At 43.1% G+C, this 21,574-nt stretch overlaps 9 protein-coding genes and 1 non-coding gene across 10 annotated transcripts; 4 read left to right on the plus strand and 6 right to left on the minus strand.

The window, feature by feature from the left end:
• Positions 1 to 1,268: 1,268 nt before the first annotated feature.
• O0I10_008277 (uncharacterized protein) lies at positions 1,269 to 2,398 on the minus strand (the record flags this gene model as incomplete). Its single annotated transcript, XM_058488283.1, has 4 exons — positions 1,269 to 1,435; positions 1,499 to 1,823; positions 1,883 to 1,931; positions 2,001 to 2,398. 4 exons carry the CDS (start codon positions 2,396 to 2,398, stop codon positions 1,269 to 1,271), a joined length of 939 nt encoding a protein of 312 aa, XP_058340968.1.
• Positions 2,399 to 3,879: 1,481 nt separating this feature from the next.
• Positions 3,880 to 4,636, plus strand: O0I10_008278 (uncharacterized protein; the record flags this gene model as incomplete). Its single annotated transcript, XM_058488284.1, has 3 exons — positions 3,880 to 4,025; positions 4,122 to 4,323; positions 4,391 to 4,636. The coding sequence occupies 3 exons, from the start codon at positions 3,880 to 3,882 to the stop codon at positions 4,634 to 4,636; spliced, it is 594 nt and encodes a 197-aa protein (XP_058340969.1).
• A 1,184-nt stretch (positions 4,637 to 5,820) lies between these two features.
• On the plus strand, positions 5,821 to 7,761 carry O0I10_008279 (uncharacterized protein; the record flags this gene model as incomplete). The annotated part of the gene is made up of 6 exons (XM_058488285.1): positions 5,821 to 5,981; positions 6,101 to 6,220; positions 6,279 to 6,402; positions 6,475 to 6,840; positions 6,925 to 7,257; positions 7,327 to 7,761. 6 exons carry the CDS (start codon positions 5,821 to 5,823, stop codon positions 7,759 to 7,761), a joined length of 1,539 nt encoding a protein of 512 aa, XP_058340970.1.
• Positions 7,762 to 8,175: 414 nt separating this feature from the next.
• O0I10_008280 (uncharacterized protein) lies at positions 8,176 to 8,707 on the minus strand (the record flags this gene model as incomplete). The annotated part of the gene is made up of 4 exons (XM_058488286.1): positions 8,176 to 8,246; positions 8,369 to 8,431; positions 8,497 to 8,611; positions 8,696 to 8,707. The coding sequence occupies 4 exons, from the start codon at positions 8,705 to 8,707 to the stop codon at positions 8,176 to 8,178; spliced, it is 261 nt and encodes an 86-aa protein (XP_058340971.1).
• Positions 8,708 to 9,540: 833 nt separating this feature from the next.
• O0I10_008281 (uncharacterized protein) lies at positions 9,541 to 11,187 on the plus strand (the record flags this gene model as incomplete). Its single annotated transcript, XM_058488287.1, has 6 exons — positions 9,541 to 9,915; positions 9,977 to 10,109; positions 10,164 to 10,496; positions 10,621 to 10,871; positions 10,959 to 11,018; positions 11,095 to 11,187. The coding sequence occupies 6 exons, from the start codon at positions 9,541 to 9,543 to the stop codon at positions 11,185 to 11,187; spliced, it is 1,245 nt and encodes a 414-aa protein (XP_058340972.1).
• Positions 11,188 to 11,963: 776 nt separating this feature from the next.
• O0I10_008282 (uncharacterized protein) lies at positions 11,964 to 13,245 on the minus strand (the record flags this gene model as incomplete). The annotated part of the gene is made up of 2 exons (XM_058488288.1): positions 11,964 to 12,763; positions 12,858 to 13,245. 2 exons carry the CDS (start codon positions 13,243 to 13,245, stop codon positions 11,964 to 11,966), a joined length of 1,188 nt encoding a protein of 395 aa, XP_058340973.1.
• A 724-nt stretch (positions 13,246 to 13,969) lies between these two features.
• O0I10_008283 (uncharacterized protein) lies at positions 13,970 to 14,881 on the plus strand (the record flags this gene model as incomplete). Its single annotated transcript, XM_058488289.1, has 2 exons — positions 13,970 to 14,764; positions 14,825 to 14,881. The coding sequence occupies 2 exons, from the start codon at positions 13,970 to 13,972 to the stop codon at positions 14,879 to 14,881; spliced, it is 852 nt and encodes a 283-aa protein (XP_058340974.1).
• A 436-nt stretch (positions 14,882 to 15,317) lies between these two features.
• On the minus strand, positions 15,318 to 17,048 carry O0I10_008284 (uncharacterized protein; the record flags this gene model as incomplete). Its single annotated transcript, XM_058488290.1, has 5 exons — positions 15,318 to 15,350; positions 15,436 to 16,459; positions 16,526 to 16,720; positions 16,793 to 16,911; positions 16,980 to 17,048. 5 exons carry the CDS (start codon positions 17,046 to 17,048, stop codon positions 15,318 to 15,320), a joined length of 1,440 nt encoding a protein of 479 aa, XP_058340975.1.
• Positions 17,049 to 18,135: 1,087 nt separating this feature from the next.
• O0I10_008285 lies at positions 18,136 to 18,208 on the minus strand. Its single transcript has one exon. It is a non-coding gene; the product is annotated as a tRNA-Lys (tRNA).
• Positions 18,209 to 19,158: 950 nt separating this feature from the next.
• O0I10_008286 (uncharacterized protein) lies at positions 19,159 to 21,441 on the minus strand (the record flags this gene model as incomplete). Its single annotated transcript, XM_058488291.1, has 12 exons — positions 19,159 to 19,381; positions 19,452 to 19,529; positions 19,590 to 19,693; positions 19,755 to 19,906; positions 19,969 to 20,038; positions 20,093 to 20,208; positions 20,272 to 20,486; positions 20,546 to 20,738; positions 20,795 to 21,009; positions 21,081 to 21,222; positions 21,278 to 21,374; positions 21,427 to 21,441. The coding sequence occupies 12 exons, from the start codon at positions 21,439 to 21,441 to the stop codon at positions 19,159 to 19,161; spliced, it is 1,620 nt and encodes a 539-aa protein (XP_058340976.1).
• Between the last annotated feature and the right edge of the window lie 133 nt (positions 21,442 to 21,574).

A 21,574-nucleotide genomic window follows, 5' to 3' on the forward strand; every position in this document is an offset into this window, starting at 1 on the left:
TTTTTGGTTGCACCACCACAACCACCCTCATTAGAACTACTACTTTCAGGCACCACCTATATCCATCACCCTTTCTTTATATACACATACATACATATATACAAGTTGATTCATTGTCATGATGGACCATCATTCATTAAAGAATAACCTTGATTACCCTTTTCTTGATCTGGGTATCCTCTTCCGCGGCTTGTTGATTCCAAAATAGGTTTCCGTAGCGTCCTGCCGATCGTTTGTGCAACTCATGTTTCATATGCATTGGTAACCTTACTTTTGATCTGTTTGTCTTTGGCATTCATCATATCTGAAGAACAAAATACATCATACAGCAAGACTCTTTGGATGCATGCTCACATCTATAACAGGCATGAGGGTATTGGAATAGCGATCATTGAGTTTTGTATACGTGCAAAGAGGATCGATTTCACCAACCTCGATTCATCATCATCATCATCATCATCACGCTTGTCAAATGATAAATAGTAGGCATGATCCATGCAAGTTGACTTTATCTGACGACCATACATGCAGCAATTAATTGCTTGGCAAACAGGTCATCTTCGTTTTTGAATAATAAAATGCTGCTGCTGTCGTGCGTGTAACATCGATGTCTGCTTATTATTGAAACTGCTCACGATGTGGGTCCCTTGGCATTCACCTACATTCAGCAGGGAGTACTACATAGTAGATGTCCTTACTAATGCCACCAGTCTCAAAGCCCAAGATCTCGCCTAGCCATATCTCACGTGTACTTTCAAGCAATAAACTTGGGACTTGACAGTGTAGCATCCTTCCTAGTCACTTTATCATTTTTTATTTGCTCGAGGACATCACATCTTATTATGCAGCTTTTGATATTGAGCTGATTTTGCTGGTGGCGCAAGGGCTCTTTTAGGTAAGAACCCAATAGCGGTCGGGGAGTGATTTTGATTAGGGATCAATGGAGCACAGGCCATGTTACGTTATAGTGATGATTGAATCAAGTTGACATAGGCAAGCGTGTTGATGCCATTGTTAACGTTAATGTTGGATGGGTACCTACTACAATGCCATGATTGCCTCAAATGGAGATGTTAAATTACATACTTTGATGGATCATGGACTCTCATCCACCATTGCCTATTGATGTCTTTTATGAATTCAAAGGAAATACGAGGATTGGATAGTGTCATGGTATCGAATTTGAATCTAGAATACGATATATGTGTAGTCTTTTATTATGATGATGCAGGTATATTGTATGGTGTTTGGGAGGAGGAGGAGGATCATCAATAGACTACTTCCATATCTGCCATTCCGGATTGCCGAGCATCTTCTCGAAATTGCTTCTTTCGTCTTTGCTTCTCCAAGCGTATGGTCTCTGCCTTGTGCTCCGCATACCGTGTTAATAGATAACCAAGACCAGCAATGCTCAATGCAGCTACCGCCACACCAGCTATGAAACATAGATTAGAATGTCGAGCCAATACCATGATCCTCATGCATTGTTTCCACTTACTCATTCCTTTCCAAATTGTTTCCCACCTCACGGCCTCGATTCCAGTGCGTACATCACCAAGTGATACTGTGAGCTTGTTGTTCATTTCTTGGATCTTCATTTCAATGGTCTTGAGCTCCTCACGTCCCTCGTTTTTTCGATTGTTGAGATCCAGCGTGATTTCATTTTTCATGAGTGCAACATCCTCTCGTAGCTTTTGGCCAATAGATTCCACATCCCTTGTCACGGCTGCCATCTCTGCTTGTAGCATATGCGTATCATTCCTCCTCATCGTCTGTACTTCAGTGCGCATTTCTGATAATCCAGCCTTGAATAGATAGGTTTCCTAGGATACCACCGTTTCAGTATCAATGCATGTGCCAAGTAACCATGATACCATCTTACATTATCGAGATCCGAGCGTAGCAAGAGTCTTTGTCTGATAAACGCCGAACTACAATGAGAATAGGGGGGATTAGATACCTCATTGGACAATGTCGCTCATTGTATACTATGTATTTACCTCTCCCTCAGCTTAAATTTGATGCCTTTCATAACAACCTCAGCCTGGGACCGTGTGAAGCCTTGTCTCTCCAACGCTTGTAATAATTGGTATGTATCAAAATGATGTGTGGGTGGTAGTGGCGTCTCGTTCATGCCTTCATAGGAATTGCTGCTGTTGTTGCTGCGAAACGAGGAATGCGAATAGGGCTCTTCAACATGAGTATCGCTTTGTGTTATCGGAACAGGGACTGGTAATGCCAATTCGTCATTCTTGTTGGGTTGCGTGGGTCGTGTTGGAAAAGGAGAAGGAAATGGTCGAGATGTCTCGTCAGTGCCAATGCATCGCTTCCGTATACTTTTTGCAATGAGTGGTCTGTGTGTTCGTCGTGCTGTTGCTGCCGATATCCTTGCAAACATGGGGGTGGATATGGAAGAAAGAGAGTCGTACCACCACCTCCCGCCACCATCAAATTTCCCGCCATGATGCATCCATAATGGTCCCTCCCATCCCCTTCTTTTCTATAGCATCCATTATTATTCAATTATCCCATGAACCATCTCTCTCATATTAGTATCTTTATACTATCTTCATTATGATTTATTAAAGTACTTTAATGATACCAAATGCAACTTTCCGTATTGTTCCGTCGTCACGTGCTACATAGTGTAATGCACAGCAAAGTCATTCCTCTCCACGTGATCACTGTATAGGCTCATAGACAAGTTATGAATGGATTTCTACTGCTCGATGAATGAACATGTGTACGCGACCAACCACGTTGAATTCCATTGCTCTAATTCAAGTCAATCAGGGTCTCAGCTATAATTTGGATTAGAAAGGGATCACTTACTGATACCTTTTATAACCACCCAATGTGAACCTTATGAATGACCCAAAGTATGAGGAACGGCCAGCTCCCATTGTCATACCGGATTTGAACCCCCGCCCCAAAATGGCCCATCCAGCATAACAATTGCAGCATGAACGTTGCAAAAAGTAGTGCCTATTATGCATCATGTTGACTGTGATTTTAACAAGGATGTCTTATCAGTTGCCACGAGCTTAGTAGTGCGGTGAAGAAATTCTTGTATGATAAATGTATAGCCACCATGATAGTGTGTTTCCAATTACAGCAGAAAAGCCTTTTGTAATGGTACCTATGCCCTATCAGGCTTGATTTTTATGACACAGGTCCTTTTTATATTGAGATCATTAGGTCAGAATCAATATCGAATAATGCCCCCAACAAACAAACCAATGTAGAAGGACATGCCATTGTAATGAAGATTTTCTCGTTTGATGAAGAGCCGCTTCTCGTTGGAGGACGACTAGTAGCTGACGTGAGTGATGATAATCCCACGCTTCCCAAATAAGACTGATTGGTGTTGTCACACAAATAACTCTAGGTGCATGGCAAATGTGCATCACTTGCCAGTTCCATTGGAAAACGAATGACACAAAGTGTGAATCAACGTATATTATATTACATCAGCAACAACAATAAAGATAGCATTCGGTACAATTTCATAAATCAAAAGCGGAGGATAATTTTTATATATACGCCGAATCAATAGCATGGAGGGATTGATCTATACAGCATACGTAGCATAGGCAAGAGGAAAGAGAGAAAGAAAAAGAGAGTGAGTGAGTGACAAACACATTCATACATCATACATCACATTTGGTGTGTGATTTCAGGATGTTGTTTCACCAACCCTCCCCACAGGGTAAAGCAAAGAGTGTTAAACTGTCATGTGAAAACGTCGGTTTCTGGGTGCGCAAACAACGGCTACTGCTGCTATCTTTCAGGTACCTTTGCTGCTCCTTTTTAGTCCTTCTCTTCTTTATATCTTTTCTCCACTTTGAATTTTTCCTTCTCCTCCTCTACCAACTTGCCATGGAAACTCTGACTCAGATCGCCCTCAATCCCAAATACCACGATGCCCTCACAATCCTCAAAGGCTTCCGCAATGGCGTTGTCTATGGCACTCGAATCAGATTTCCTCACGCATTGGTGATGGCCTTCCTATTCAAATCCGGATCGTAAGTATAAAGGATCTTGGTGTGTGTGTGTGTGTGTGTATGGTATGGGTGAAGCCAAAAGGGATATTGATTGGACGATGGTTGCTATGCATGTAGTATCCAAGACAAGTTTCGATACATCTTCAAGGCCACCAAGCAACATGCCAAGAACTTGGGTACATTTGCCACCATCTACAAAGCTGCCATGTTTGCATTGAAACGACTGAATGGTAACAAGGAAGCGGATATCCATCCATTCATTGCTGGTCTTCTTGGAGGCTACTATGTGTTTGGTGAGAACAATAGTATCAATCAGCAGGTATGTCAATCATGCATCATCATCAACAAAAAGAGAGAGATGGGTACTTATTGTGTGTTTGTTGTAGATTGTATTGTACATCTTTGCACGTGTGGTGCTTGCAACGGTGAAGATCCCCGTCAAACGGCAAATCATTGATGCGCCTCAACATACATATCCAGTCTTTGCTGCAGTCTGCTGGGGTTTGGTCATGTACCTCTTCAAGCACGATGCTGATACCCTGCAGCCCTCGCTGCGTTCTTCCATGCAATATATCTACAAGGATTCGGATTCGTGGAACTCGCTCCGTACTTTAATATGGCACAACAAATAGACACTATGACACCTCCTCCACCTCCTGCTCCCGTTATTATTCAACATCCAGCATACTTATATAGAGATTTGATACGCGCGCACTCAATCTTTTGTGTATATCTTTTTGTTTATAAGTACATCTCCTTATCTCGATTACAGCACATTCAAACAAAGGACACTTGCCTTATCTCTACGACACCAGAGTAATAATGCTGATGAGAAAGAAGAATGAGAGGATGAACAACATGCATATCGTTGTCGTCAAATCACATACGTTTGAGGAATCCTGTTGTAAACAAGCAAGACATATTTATAACCTGCGGAAGCAACAAATAGACGGTTTCTGTATGGTAAAAGGAGCATAATGGTGCTTGGATTGGTGACATTGTTTGTTGCATAATCTCGTGATGCACAATCAACAATGCTAATGACAAGGGAGAGAAGGAGAATTCATCGTTGCAACAATGATAAAAAGGATGGATAGGAAAGAAAGGGTAAAAGACGAGGTAGATCATCAACTAATTTAGTGTGATGCAGCAGCCTCATTGAATACTGAAATGGAAAAGACCAAGTACAACGGCGTCCAAAAGGAAGCAAAGCCGAGAGAGAGGAAGATGAAGCATCATAGTTTACCTATGCATTGGGTAGACGACGTATCATCCGATGCATCAACATCAACAACAACGAGGGATTATCAAGGTGGGTCTGCGTGCAGTTGGTTGGGATGATGACTTTATGTTTATATATCATGTTGAATTTGTGTACCATAGAAATGGATTCGAAGCACGCGTGTGCATGTGTGTATATATGTGGAACGAACAAAAACCAATATAACGACAACGGGAGAAACCATCACACCACCCATGTGCCCAACGCGCTTCACGCAGCAACTCGTAACTATGACTCCATCAAGCTCTTGGATACGCGTGCATCTGTCATGGATACTCTATCTTTATCGATCCCAAGATTGTTCCTCCTCGTTAAAGGAAATGATAGCAAGGATTACACTACACACAATAATGCTTCACACCAACCATCTTTTGTATGTCCGCAACACTTTTGGGTTTGGGTGAAGCTTCTCTTTGGTTGCCTTCTCTCTTTCTCTCTCTCTCTCTTTTCACCCACTCTTTTTTCTCTTTTCTCCTCCTCCTAATCCTCCCTTCTTCTCCCTCATCTCGTGTCTTTTCCTTTGTAACGTGTACTATGGGTTCTCCAGACTTGCTCCAGCTGGTCACCTCGATCCATTGTCCTGTACACATCAAGGACTACGCTGGGAAGAAGGTTGCCATCGATGGAAACGCATGGTTACTTGAATGTCTTTCAGCATGGGCCATCGATTGGGCAACAGACGACGATTGCAATGGGTGCGTACAGAGTGGTTGACGACGACGACGAGAGTTCCATGACAACTAGGGGGTGGTGGTTGTGGTGGTGGTGTACGCAGAAAAAACTGACGCAGAGAACGATTGGTTGGGTTTCCTAGATACGTCGACATGTTCCTTGAAAAGGTTGCTATGCTTTGCTCACACGACGTGACACCCATCATTGTGTTCCAAGGGAGCGTGTTGCCATGCAATGAAAAAGCAGAGCAAGAACGAAGGCGGTAAATACCTGTGTAGATAGCATCAAATGATCCATTTATTGACATGTCTTGTTTATAGGCAATGTGAGCAAGACAAAGCACAAGGCTTGAAATACTTGGACCAACAAAAACGTGAAGAAGCCGTGAAACATCTGCAAAAGGCAGTGCATGTAACATGGGAAATGATTCAACGAGTAATCAAGGTACACACGCATATATATATCTAATGTTGGGTGATGCTCGTTTTTCCAACTTGGCACTTTTTCCATTCCTAGCGTCTGGACAAGAAAAGGATCAAGCACATCGTGGCACCTTACGAGGTCGATGCACAACTTGCCCATCTCGCACAACGCTCATTCATCGATGCCGTCATCATTGATGCTCACTCCTCGGATCTTGTTTCTTTCGGTTGCGACATGACTCTTTTATTTGATATCGATAGCGACAATCACCATGCAACATCACTGAATCCTGCACGTCTCGGCAAAGCTAAAGAACTCAATCTCAAGGGATGGTCATCAAATGATATTCGTCATTTGTGCCTCCTGTCCGGGGTGCAGTATGCTTTGCCACCACCTGCCGATATCGATCTTAAAGCCGCGTATACCCTGTTGACCAAACACAACCTTGATATGGATGCAGTATGTTCCCTTACTCCTCGTCCTCCTTCACTTTAGACTTTACATCCTCACCGTTTCCATCTTTCTATCTATCTATCTCTTTAGGTGTTTAAGCATTTGGATGATACAAAGTACGAAAACGCTTTCAAGAAACTCGAATCGGAGCGTTTCACTCAGCAAGTGCGCGACCCCAAATCGAAACGTATCCAAGCATTCAGTGACAAGATATCCAACACCAACAACACAGCAACGACAACAACAAAGTCTACTCAAACGCGGGCCGGTTTGGGGAACAAGACCAACACATCATCCTCAACACGATCCAGACCATCTTCAACCATTGCAAAGAGTGATAAGAAGGATAGCAAAGACACATCAGCGGCCAACAAGAAGAGCATTGACCATCTTTTTTCAGCCGACAACAAGGAGAATCTTCCTGTAAGAAAAAAAAAGTGCAATTTAAGTACCCCGTGTTTTCCCCCCGCTTACATGGAATTGTCTTTTTAGCCATGGCTACAACGCCTCAACGACACGCAAGAAGGACCACTCGATCGACCACAACCTCCTCAACCTGTCGTTACCAAGCATGCGTTATCCACCATCCCCACCATTAACAACAACAACAACAAAAAGTTATCGTCAACACCACCACCACCACCAAAATCACAAAAGCAATCCACCACACCTCCACCATCCGCCAACATGACAACAACAACCACTGCACCTTCATCTCCTGTATCCATTTGTCCTACACCAAAAGCATCTCGCAGCCTGGAAATCAAAAAACGCAAGAGCGTGGATGATGAGAATCATGTACCTACTCCAAAGAAACGTGGTTTCTCATCTTTGAAAATGCCTTCTTCAACAACAACATCATCTGCTCGACGATTGGGTCTTTCAGATAATACCAATCAGCGTGTACATCGCTCGCCACCGGTATGAGTTTTTCTCTTTTTTCTTGATCATGGTATGATATTCCCCACACACACACACACACACACAATGACACCCTCTCTATCTCTCTCTTGCTACTGGAAAAAAAAGTGAAAACCCATCCAAAAAACAACACGCATACTTTTATAAGATGTTTTATCTCTTTCCCTCGTACCCATCACTCTCAATACAAACACACACACTCACACACACAACATCCCATATATTATACATATGCTTCTGCTTCGTTTTCTTCTTCTCTTGCCCTGAAAATAAAACCTTTTGTAATGACCTTGCTGTACAAACCATTCAAGATATAGTCTCCATCCATCATTCTCATTCATTCATTGCTCCCACCAAAGTACATCGAGTTGGTAAAAAGTAGCGTTATATTTCAACACGAGATGATATCAAAAACAATATTTACTGGTCCTTGGCCTTGAGCTTTTGAACGAATTCAATGTACTCCTTCTCAGCTTCTTCTTGGCTCTTGCCTAGATAGATAGATAGCATGGACCGTTAACCATTTGCATGGATTATCGTCAACCCTCCTCCCCCTCTTTTTTTTCCCACGTTGTATATCCTGGTGATCCCATTCAACCCAACACACACTTACCCTTGATCTCGTTCCAGGCATCCCACTTGGCCTTGCCCTTAAAGTCAAAAGCACCAGGACGCTCTACACACACATACACATACATACATGTCAGCACGATCCAATCCCTTAATCCTATGACGACTTACCAGTGTTGACATCACCAACGGTAGCTTGCTTATACAAAGCGTAAAGCTTCAAGAGTTCGTCATTGCTGGGCTTGGTCTTGAGTTCTTGGACTTCCTTGGCAGCGGTTTCGAATTCCTGCACACTCAATTGTCAATGGCATTGCTCATTCCAGATGGCGACTCTCGTTCGAGATGATGTAACAGAATGCAAGACACTTACAGCGGAGGGCATGTTTGATAAAGAAAAGAGTAGTAAAGAAAAGAAGAAAAACACACGAGAGCGCGCGCTGCACTTTATCTACGCTTTGGTGTGAGAGGAGATTCTGGACCAGGTCACACAAAAACAACACACGCCCGTTAAAAGTGACCCAATATCCTTGCTCAGTACTTGTTGGGTGATGATGGATTACCCAATAATGGATCATGTACGGCATGACATGCGGTATTTGCTCATCACTTCCATGGTAGCACTAATCGCATTCCAATTTTCATATGATTCCCTATTTCTTTTTCTGGGCGCGCGCGCGGCAAAATGACTCCCGTTCTTACAACAACGTGCTCGCCAACAAGCGGCGCTTGGATCGATCCCTTTTTTCACCTTCCTTCCATCTCATTCCTCATATAAAAGCTCTTCTTGATGTCAAGGGAAACCCATTACGACACAAAGGCAACATGTCAAAGTGACCTATTCATGCGCACGTGCTGTCACTAGGATGCATTTATGTCGTATTCTCCCTCACCCCTTAATTGGAAAGTCGAGTTAGCACAAACGTAATGAAGGGCAAGAAATAAATGGGATGACGTTTAACATCGATAAGCAAGCTGTCATTGGGAATACAACAAGTAAAGAAAGTGGTCAAGAAATCAAGAGGATGGTTTAAGATAAGGATCAGCTTTTATAGTGCAAGGGTCCAAAACTGTGGGGTAGGGATGCTTCACGTGCGAATGATTCTTTTTGTAGTTTTCGCGCTTACTTCATCCCCACTGCAACGTAATAATGACAGGTCGCATAGTTTGCTTTTCTTTGTGTCTTTTTCTCTTTTCCCTTCATTGTAAACGATCATCATGCACGTTGAGCCATTTGAAGTCCCATCATTTTCTCCTGAACAGCTCGCTTTGCTCAAGGACAAACTCAGCAAAACAACGTATCCAAATGAATTACAAGAGGATGTGGGATGGGATTATGGTGCACCCACTTGGGCTGTCGAGCCCGTTGCCAAGGCATGGCTTGAGGATTATGATTGGGAAGTGGCTCGTGCCAAAATGAATCAATGGCACCATTACCATGGCAACCTGCAAGGCATGAAAATTCATTTTATCCATGAGAGATCATCCGATCCAAATGCCATCCCTCTCCTTCTCTTGCATGGTTGGCCATCCACCTTTTATGAATTCCATAATGTGATTGACGATTTACGCGATGGCGCTTTTGGTGGTCAAGTAAGCATTGGATCCATATCCATACACACACACATACATACAGCCGTTGACATTGTATTAGGCCTTTCACGTCATTGTACCAAGTCTTCCTGGTTTTGGATTCTCGGATCCACCCACAGAGCGGGGTTTTGGTGTAGCCAAGAATGCAGCATTGTTGAATGAGCTCATGATCGAACTTGGATACAGCAGCTATTGTACGTTGTCATCATCATCATCATTGTCATTGTATGATTACTAACATGAGGTAGTATTGCAGGGCGGTGACTGGGGTGCCATCATTGGCAAATACATGGCAACACGATACAAGCAAAACTGCAAGGCATTCCATACCGGTCTTCCTTTTTGCTTACCACCACTCCCAACGCCTCGTAACCTTTTATTCCACCCATTCAAAATTGTCAAATTCTTTACCAGTGTGCTGGTTGGCTTTGATCGTGTGTACGGAAAAGGAAAAACGGTGCTTAACGGTGCCACATTTGCCAATGCCGAATGGTACTATGGATGTGGCTATCGTGCTATTCAAGGCACTCGACCTTACACGCTTGCTTATGGATTGACAGATAGCCCATTGGGTCTTATGGGTAAGTAGTAATAACAACAGCTTTTGTATGCTGAGGTCACGTGAATAGGTGATCAAGGCAGCAGCAGCAGCATCAGCACCCCACGTTTAAAAAACAATGCATTGATTGGTTCCCTTTTATATAGCATGGATGCTTGAAAAGTACCATGAATGGACATACCATCCTGCGGAAAAGCAGGATATCGAGGCGTTGCCCTCCACCATTTCAACACATGACTTTTTGACCCAAGTCTCTATTTATTACTTGACCAACACCATGTCATCCTCGATTCGTATCTATTACGAATGCCTTCATCAACATGAAATGTTCAAAGTGGTCATCCCTCGGGTCGAAGTACCTGTTGCCGTCTCGGCGTTTGCTCATGATATTTCCAAGGTAGGGATAATAATGCATGCATGAGATCCTTGTTGTTCTCCTTTTTTGGATGACCTCCCCCTGGATGCTAAGAAAAGCACATTTTAGCTGCCACAAGATTGGCTTGAAGCAGCCACCAACCTCCATCAATTCTCTGAATACGAATCGGTAAGTGGGATTTTACATGTGCTCTTGTGCTTGTGTAACGCTATAGAGATTGCTTATATGGTAACAAACATCATAGGGTGGTCATTTTCCAGCCATGGAAGAAGGTGAACAGCTGACCAAGGACATCCAGCGTTTTGGAAAGTTGCTTCGTAACAAGAGCATTCTTTGATGATATCGTGACCCCACCTCCCTGTCGCCGCCCTCCATCACTTTGACCCCCTGATATGCATATCCATTTCTGTAATTTTGGTCCCCATCCAATACAATCAACCCACGCGCATTGCTTATCATCATCAGCCAGCCACGGTAGACCAAATTCCGATCTGCAATAAAAGATGCGGCTATTTAAGCTTTCTGCAAGTTTGGGGATGCTCTCTCTTTATGGTCATTCATGCAGCATCTCATTGCAAAGGATATCATATGGACCTCCTCCTTATATGCATGCATTGATGCTGTTGCTGCTGCAGTAGCTTTTGAATACATTGCAAGAAATTCGACCACACCTTTTTTACTTCAAAGCCCCAATCCCCATAATTGGAGGGATCCGTGTTGTAAGATACACACACGCACAAGACACATAAATGGACAAGAAAACTGCGCCTCACACACAATTGTGTGAAAGGCAAAAAAGAAAAAAAAAAGACATTGGATTGGATTATACAAAAGAAAAGGAAGAAGCGACGTACATACAATGTTTTCAGAATGATGCAAAAAGTAGAAGAAATGTGTGAATGAGAAGAGAGTGAGAGAGTGAGATATGATGCAAGGGGACAAGAACACGGAGATCAAGGTTTTCGACGGAGGCCAAGAGGGGCTGTTTGTTGAAAGAGGTATAGGGTACTAATCAAGATGCCAACATATATGCAAAAGAAAAAAGATATACTTGTAGGATGATGCAACATGGGGAGGTGGGTATGGTATGAGAGTAAAAAAGAAAAAGTGATATCAAGAACACAACTTTAGCTCGGCCGCGATTTCATCCTTGGAATAACCTGTCTGGACCAAATGTTTGACAAGATCAGCTCTTGCACGGACCCGCCGCGTTTTTTCTTGTTCTTGTGCGAGCACCATGGCCTCGTGATGATGTCGCCGCTTCACACCATGGTGATGATAATAATACGGGTATGCTATTCCGGATGCTGATGATGACTCATGATGATGGATAGGATGGCGTGTAGTCGTCGTCGTTGTTGTTGTAGGTGGTGAACTCGGCACGTATTCGGGAGAAGAAACAGTGGTTGTTTTCTCATTACCAGCAATAGCCGTTGATACAATAAAGGCTCGAGTACATTTTGAAAGTGGGATCACTCGTGCCGTTGTTGCTTTGGCATTTGTTAATGTTGCGTGTGCAGTGGCAGCTGCAAAGGTGGCAGTTGCAACAGCCTGTTGTTGTTGCTCATGGTTGATGTTGGTGGTGGGATGATATGGAAGCATTGAAGAAAGACTAGGAAGTTGCTGTTGTCGTTTTCCTTGATAATGATGATGCTGATCTAATGATTGTTGTTGTTGTTGTTGCTCTTGTTGATCCTGCTTTCGTTGTTCTTTTTCGTCATTGTGGATAATGGATTTGATGGACATAGGCCAACCAACGATATTACTATTATCATGCGTGGTCATGGTGGTCATGGTGGATCGGCTTGAAACACTACCAGCAATGGTGGTCGTCGTCGTGGTGGTTACAGTGGTGGTGGTACCAAAAGCACCATGTAACTCATCCCAGTATGGAAAACGTCTCAAGACCTCTTCTATGTAGAACAATGTACCCAAAAACATCAGTCGGCACAACCTAGAACTCAATTTTCGACCGAAGCACAATCCACATGGACAATATCAACTTACTTTTAACATCAACTTCTTGAGCACCTGCTTTACGCCACTGCGAACCGATCACGTCGTACCACTCCCTTGCTGTTCTATAGTTGCTTTGCAAAGTCGAAATCTTGCTAGCAACGTCTTTGGCAAGGCGATGATGGATACCCGCTTGTTGCATTTGGTCGAGGATCTCTTGCAGCAACATCTTTTTGGGAAGGCGATTATCGCTGTCATCTCGCCACTTGGTCGCATAGTTGGCCGATAACCATTGAACTACGATCTGCATAGAGCTTGGTCCACCATTGACTCCATCCTTGAGCCAGCTTTTATATGGTTTCTTTACATGTTTACGTGGTGAAGGTGATGAATAGGTTGCTGCAGCTGCAGCTGTGGATGCGGATGCTGTTGGTGCCATCGTAGCGATAATATCGATAATGTTGTCTCGAAAAATGGTTGAAAAGCAAGAATAAAAGAGAGAGAGAAATACGAGAAAGAAGGCAATTAAAAGTTGTGAGAGCAATAAAAAAGGAGGGTTGGGCGCAAACAGACATGGTATACAGAAAAAGGGAATGCATTTGTGCTGTGACCCAAATGCAACACCAATGGAGCACATGAGAGCTTTTTTTTTCTGGATGCATACAATTCCCCTCTTTTCACACACTGACTTTCGCACGTTTCCCCAGAACAATCGCTCTATTGCCTTTTGCTCATATTGATGATTCCTACCACGTTTACAACCACCATGTATAAAAGCGACAAAGACGCAAGCGGATAAATGCGTGGTAGTAGTAAAGGATAAAGGAGGTCATGTTGTATCGTCAAGAAGATGGATTCAAGTGTTTGACAAATAATGTACAAGGTCTAGGCCATCCGTGGCACATCCATGGGGAAGGGGAGCCCCTGATCACCCCTTTGTCTTTCCGCAAAAGTTATCCGGCAGCAACAGCAGCATCTCTGAAAGAAGTTGTCAAACATCCAAACTGGGAAATGCAAGCGGAATCCAATATTGTGAGTGAGATTAGTGTTATTGTCAGCTTACTGCTCTCGATCATTATGTCCAAGTCCGCCTTACCCAGCAACACAAAAAAAACTCTTCATTTTTCCTTTCCATTCTTCTTCTCTCTTATTTCTTTCTTTTGATGCCTACCACCACCACACACGCTAGCCCATCATCCAACAACAACAATAGTAGTAGTGCTGCTAGTGTACCTTTGCCACCGCCTTCAGCTCTTTTTGGATCATCTTTGCTTGAACCACCACCTACCTTTCCACCACGCCGCAATAGCATCTTTGAACATCAGCAGCAACAGCAACAGCATTCGGAAACTGTCAACCGACCCGTGTACATTCTACCACCACTATCTGGATATCCTCCTCAACCTCACCCAACCTATGTTTATCATCCACCACCTCCTCCTCCACCATTCCCTATTCATTATCAGCATCATCCCGATTCCCCAGTAACAACACCACCGCCATCATCATCATCATCATCATCATCATCCACACCTGTACACTATTATTATCCACCATCTATTCATACCATCAAGCGAGAAGAGTCGTTGTTGGACAAGAATGTTGTAACACCACCATCGCCTAAAAGTACACCTACGCCAAAGAAACGAAGAAAGACCAACAAAAAAGCAAAAGGTGGATTTGATGAACAAGAAGCTGTGAATGCTGCTGCTGCTACGCTTGCATCATTTGCATCCGCACGTCAACAACATACACCTCCATTAACCGCTGAAGATGACATGTGTTGTGGTGGTGATAAAGAATGTGCTGGACAAGGGTATCTAGCATGTGATCAATGTCAAACGAGCTTTCAACATGCAAAATGCCTTCAACGTCATCGATGGGAACACACGGATGGATGGAAAGAAATTCAGCATCAGTTTGGTATGCCAAAAGGTCAGCAGGTCCAGCTCATGGAGGTAAGGCAAACAAAGTTGAGTGCTGTTGTTGTCAATGTGTCTAAACCTTTATTGTTGTAGGCTGCTCAAATCCTAATGGATATAGCTCGCTGCGGAATGCGTGTTAGCATGGTATGAAAGAAATGATCTCACTTTCCCTTCCCTCCGCCCAACACACACACCTATTAATACATCCTTCATCATCGTCACATCATCATTTGTCCTACATGTAAAACAATTTTTCTTGTAAATGCTACTTCATAACCCTTCTCTCCCCTCCCCCTCCATACATCCCTCAAAAATCCGCCCTTTGTACATTGTATTTGAAAAACACATAAAAAAAGCGCTCCTTGTCACACACATCATTCACCGCTGCCACGTGGCGTCTTTTTGAGTCCGTCCGTCATCATTATTGGTGTTTAATTGGATTGAATATAAAACCGCTACTTGATGAATCGAATCCGTGTACTAGTAGTGTATCAATATCGATGCTGTGATAAAAAGAACAAATGATTCTTGTAAGGATGATGATGATTTCTAGCAGCACAAAATCTAATACAAGATCAGGGCCACATCATACCTGAAGATCCTGCAACATGTCCTGGAACTAGATTCGGTCCCCAATGATGTGTGTGAGTGAGTCATTCCATCATCATCATGTCCCCTTGTTTGGCCCACCACCCCTCATTTACCTTTGACGTTGCTGATTCTGCTAAATCACGTACCGCACCCAAATCAGCCGATGCCTGACCAACAAACTTGCGTGCCATATCCACTGCTTGATCTTGTAATGCATCCCAATCATTTCCATAGGCCGTGTTATCGGATGGCGAGTGTGGTTCTTCACGTCCAAAATATTGATCCGAAGAGATGGCCCGTGCACTTGTGAATTGTGAAAGACGACCTGCTTGCTCAGCTGAAATAGCAGGATCATACTCATTCCTTCCAAAAAACTGATCCGATGAGATGGCCTTGGCATTGCCGAACTTATCCTTGGCTGATTGAGTAGGCAAATCATCATCATTGTTGTTGTCATGATAAGCACGAGTCGAAGAGAACGAGGACATGGATCGATTGCTGCTGCTGCTATTGCCCATGTTCATGCGCGTCATACCAAAACCAAGTTTCTCCATAGCCTCCTCTTTTTCCTGCTCCTTGTTACTTGTTGCCATGTCATCTTGATATGCCAAACGAGACGAGAAGCCACTCTTTGCTGCTGGTGACGATGCTGATGTTGTTTCTTCAGGCTCTGGCTCATCACTGTACCCCAATTTGGCTTTACGCTCACTCTCCTCCTTGGCACGTGCTTCGGCCTCTTCGAAATTGAAATTCACAGGTGCCTTTTTGATACCAAGTTTGCCACTCTTGGCTCCTAATCGTCCTCGATTCGTGCGCATCGTTGTACGAATAGTAGGAGTAGCAGTAGGTGGTGTACGTGGTGTCGTGGTAGTGCGTACTGCTGGAGAAGGTGATGGTTGGGGTGGTGGCGATGATGATGATGATGATGTTTCCTTGGCAGGTTGTTCAGATTTTTTCTCCTCAGGTTCAGGCGTTGTTTTGTTGTCAGATGTAACATCGTTATTGGTTGGCGTGGCAACAGCTTCAGCGACAGGTGGTGGTGGTGATGTTGGCGTATCCATATCATTGCTTGCAGCAGCTGTGTCGGATGTCTGATCGGCTCCCTCATTGATGTCAATCACCACAGTATTTGGATGACTATTATTCAACATGATCCTGTTAGTAAATCGTCCTCTTCATAATGTGGATAAAGAAAAGACGTACGCAATGGCATCATCGGCAGCACGTTTCTCAAGTAATTTCTTGTATTGTTGACCAGCTCTGCTCGTGTATTTGGCCTTTGCATCCTTGCTTGATCCAGTTGTCATGTTTTTGGAAAAGTACTCAGTAGCAGCTTGGTTGCCACCCACTGCCATTAGCCGCAGCTGATCCCAGGTCCATGAGTCGAGTACGGTGGATCTACATTTGCAGGAACAAAGATAAGAAAATCCATGCACGTGCCTACAACCCCATTTCTATTGGTATACATACCTCACAAAGCTAATGTGCACTCCCATGTTCCGATGCGTAGATGAGCAATCCGTACAAAGATAAACACCAAACGATACAGATGACCATGTTGGATTCTTGGAGCTACAGTCAAAGCACACCTATACCCCCAACCATGTCCATGTGTAAGTCGCACTTTTCTTGACCGCAATGCTAACCAATGCCATACCTTGTTGTAGCGATTCTGTTTGAGCTTCTTGAAGACGAGTTGAATTTGTTCCTTTGTTGGTTCAGGCATAATGGAAAGGGAAAGGCGAGGGAAAAGGGAAAGGGTGAGAGAATCGTCGTTGTCGCGCGCCCAAAAATGTCCCCCAGCCAAATTACTTGCCACGTTTTTCGGCGGATCCTCCGGCATGTGTGTGTGGGTGCAATTAACTCCTCCATAATACTTGCATCTTTCAATAAAAGTGCAGTGACATTCAATTGCTTGCGTATTCCCATTCATATTTGTATAGCTGCTTTAGCCTTTATGGATTTGCGTGTGTGCTGAACCCAGTAGGATTACACGTTGTTGTTATTGCATGATGATTGTGTTGGCGTTGTGTGGTGTGAACAATGAACACTATGAACATGATTGATAAAAAGATGATACCATAATAAAAGTACGACGTTTGCATTCATGCAATTGCGAATCAGCGTGCCACGTTACATCAGGTGATATCTTCTCAAGGATTTACCCCGCTTTTTTATGCTATGCATCATGTTGATCGTTTGCTAATACACTAAAACAGCGGCATGATGTATTCTTTTCAACATAGTATGGGTTCTCAAGTAGTATTACGCTAATACCTAGTATACACTGATGGATTAGAATGGAGAAGAGGTCGTCATACGTGAATGAAGAGATGATACGTGCATTTACAAGCAATGACGCTCTCAAGCAAAAGGACATGGATTTTAAAGCAGATGAAGGTAAATTGAACACGTCTACAGGAACCATCGGATATTGGGTCAAACTATTAGAGAGATGAAAATACGGTCATAGCTTGCAATTAATAAGATACACACTAAGAAGGTAAGGAAGGCAAAAATCGACAAGAGAAAAAAACAGCATCATGGGACATACATTGTCGGACCAAAGACACATTAGTTTCTCTTGCATCCATCGTTTTAGCTTGACATGTCCTTATCACATCCATATTCATGGTATGCATATAAGAAAACGTCATATCATATGGATAAACATTACCCAATTTTCTACTATTCTCTTTATTTGCCTGTGTGGCATCCTCAATACGCAAAACAAGATCACGGCATCATCGATCACGTGATTACTAGGCAAAAAAGACCAAAAATGATCATTCTTGACTCTTTTCGAGTCAAGAAGCCCAACGGGGGGCTCGAACCCCCAACCTTGAGATTAAGAGTCTCACGCTCTGCCAATTGAGCTAGCTAGGCCTCCAAATTCGCTTGTTAATTTCGAGTTTGAGCGATTGTATATAAAGCAAACAACTTCCTAATGCAATCAGACAAAAAATCACTGAAATTGCCTCGTGTTTGGGCTCTATCTGTAGCGGATACAATCAGCAATTCAGCGAAAACATTGCGAGTGAATTTGGGGAGGTATGGAAAGCGCAATTTGCGATAAAAGTTGTTTTAGGATCACCATTGGCTAAAAATTGTTAGCAAATCCGCCATCTTCACGAAACTCAGCAGCACGATCTGGTAACGTCAGCACGCTAATCCGTGCAGCATCCTTTATGATTCCTGCAGCCCATTTAAATCACTGCTGTGATGTATACAATAAACGATTATTATAAAGACAAAGGAAAGGTATAGTATGTTTGTTTTATGATAAGGCTCTTACATATCATATGTATTGTATAAGGATCCTACATCATTTATTATATATAGGAGGGCACGATAGGAGAATTCAATCAATAAAAGAGACAAAGAGACGTATCTTCGAGCTGATGTTTACACCAAACCATATCACTACTTATATACTTTACATGCTAATTATTATGTTTCAGGTAACTACGTCATTATCAATTACTCGTATCATCATTGTCGTTATGAAGTATTATTGTCCTCGGTATCATTTCCATATTGCATTATGTCTTAGATATCATATCGACTCGGTGTTTAAAGATGTCATTATATACAGGCAAAGCGACCGATGTTTCCTGCAAGCTTAATTTGGCACTTGGCCTATTGACGTTTACCACAATATACATGGGATGTCATTCACGCACCTCTATTCACCAACACCATTTATCATGTCACTGATACCACAAATTCCATTGATAGCCAAATGCATGTCTTGTATAAATATGTATTGTATTGAAAAGCAATGAACACCTGCGAACGTTGGTAAAGGAATCATAATAAGGTCTAGTTATCTATGCTCAGCGAAATGGTTCATGTGCATCAAGTGCGTCAGCTAATGTCGAGACCATGACGTGGGATGGGATTTCCTTTGATTTAATATCGGCAAGCACGGAAGGAAGCTGAGATTTGCGTATATAGCCAAGCACATAGGCTGTGTTTTTATCTGCCTTCAATCCTGATCGAGGGTCAAGCACATTCTCCACCTTGGCAGGATACACTTTGTCTCCATCAAATTTGTACCTAAATGAATACCATTAGGCACTTTTCACAATCAGGAGTATGCTTTCTTCTCTCCCCCATATCTTCTTACCAGTTATCCTTATCCATCTCTGGTTTTATATACACGTTGTTGACGCCTTGAGCCATGGTACCATCGTGCATGATGACACTAAAGGATTCATCCATTACAATCAAACGTACCACAAAGTGAGATAGCAAATCCTTTTACCTGAATAAAACATATGGATAGGACTCCTTTGAAGACTTGTCGTTCTTTTTGTCGATGTATAATCCCATGTCAAGTTCTTGCGGATAAGAATAGCGGTCATAGACCTGCAATCGTTTATAAGAGTATCAGTGATGAGCTGCCATTTACATCGTTCGTGCTTCATACCTTCTCAAGTGTTCTTGCTTGTGCATTGTATTTCCAGTGTTTCAATTGTAAAAGTAGCACCGATGGAAGAGTCTCGATGGTGAATGATGTCTTGATAGCTTCAACGAAGCTTGCATCCAATGATGCACAACCCACGGTGTTCAATGGAAGAACTAGTTGGCAGCATGATATGTCAGCAGTGATTTCAGGGAATATCCCAAATCTCAAAACCTACCATATTCCTTCTTTGCATAGCCATCCTTTTGCCGAATCGTGGTTTCGAATAAGTTTGGGACAACATTTTCCTATGAAAGTCGTTAATGGTATATGCGAAAACTATAATGCCAACACGACCTTACCTTGAGATACCTTCTTTGCAATGCATCAAGGAGCACGTAGAGAAACTCGACACAGTCATGCGGCATATAAAGGTCAAGAGTCTGCCAACCGAATGCCTTGGTAAGCTCTAAAACAGCTATCATATACCGATGGGTTACATGAACGATCAACAAATCGATTGGATGACTTTGTAACTTACAGACGGAATCCTTGCTATCCTGCATCTGGTAAAACAAGCGTTGCAATGCCAAGGCAATATGACTGGTGGGCTCCAGATTTTCGGTAGGTACAGCATAGACAGCTCTTCGAAAGTCCTTGATGGCAAAAAGAAGCTGTAATATGGAATGGAGGTAGGAGAGGGTGCCTTCACAACGCTTGAATCCAATGTATCCAGTAATGTCACGGGAGATGAAGCTGCATGAATGAGATGAGTTACACACATCAACTTGAATAAATGCATAAACAACATTTACCAGTCATCATCGATCCATAGTAGCCCTGTTGAGTCATCAATGACACGAACAATGGTGCTGATTCTTATCTTTTTCCCATCCTCCAAGAAAGCTTCTCGATTTGTCTCTGGATCACGCGTTGTTGTTTCATTGAGCATCGTATGTCGAGCATAGCCCCAGGTATATGAGTCAGGTGTGAATCGATGTTGTGTGCCTGTAATTAAGAAATTAGAGAACGCATGAATATCAATCATCCTTCGTTTTTATTACCTGAGCTCTTGTAATTGGTTGGATAACGAGGTGTGGACATGCAAAAGACAAATTGAGCACAAGCATGGCCGCCGGGGATCACCCTCTTGGCCTTTGCCTTGGATGATGAACCAGGAGGCGCTTCACTCGATGATGAGCCATCCCACACCAAATAGATCGAAGCATAGTCATCGACGCCGTAATTGTTGTTGCCTCGTGGATGTAATTCGACATACCTGCAAAGTAGTACGACGACCTGTCAATCAATGGATGATCGTGTTGCATTGTTGTTTTCATGCATACATACCATCTATGCCCTCCCACTTCAAATGTTGGTCCATATACCACGTCTGGAAGCTCGTCAAAGTTGTCGACAGTCCAATGCACACACTTGAGCTCGATCGTCTTTTCTTGAGGGGATTCCAGCTTCTCATTGATAATGCGCTCATCTACACAAGGACACAATCAGGACCTGCCTCATGGATGCCAATGCCAAGCACTTACAATCGTCAATCACGGAGAGAGCTGCGGGTGGTGGCTGGTCTAAAGAAGCAGCTGTTTGTTGCGGTGGCTCATAAGGAGGAGGGGCGTCGTCGTGTTCCTACACCACACGCATTATTATACGCTATCATGTGACCACCTTTTCAAGCTACCTCATACAAAGACATTGTCAAGATTACTTTTGAAAGAGAAGGAGACGACCCTTACTCTTGGTCAACGTTCATAACCATGATCGAAAAGTGTGGCGCAGTTTACCATGCTGGATAATGGGTATGTGGATTACTGTAACACGAGATCATT

The sequence above is a fragment of the Lichtheimia ornata genome (assembly GCF_029851405.1).
Source record: "Lichtheimia ornata isolate CBS 291.66 chromosome Unknown scaffold00043, whole genome shotgun sequence".
Lineage (NCBI taxonomy): Eukaryota > Fungi > Mucoromycota > Mucoromycetes > Mucorales > Lichtheimiaceae > Lichtheimia > Lichtheimia ornata.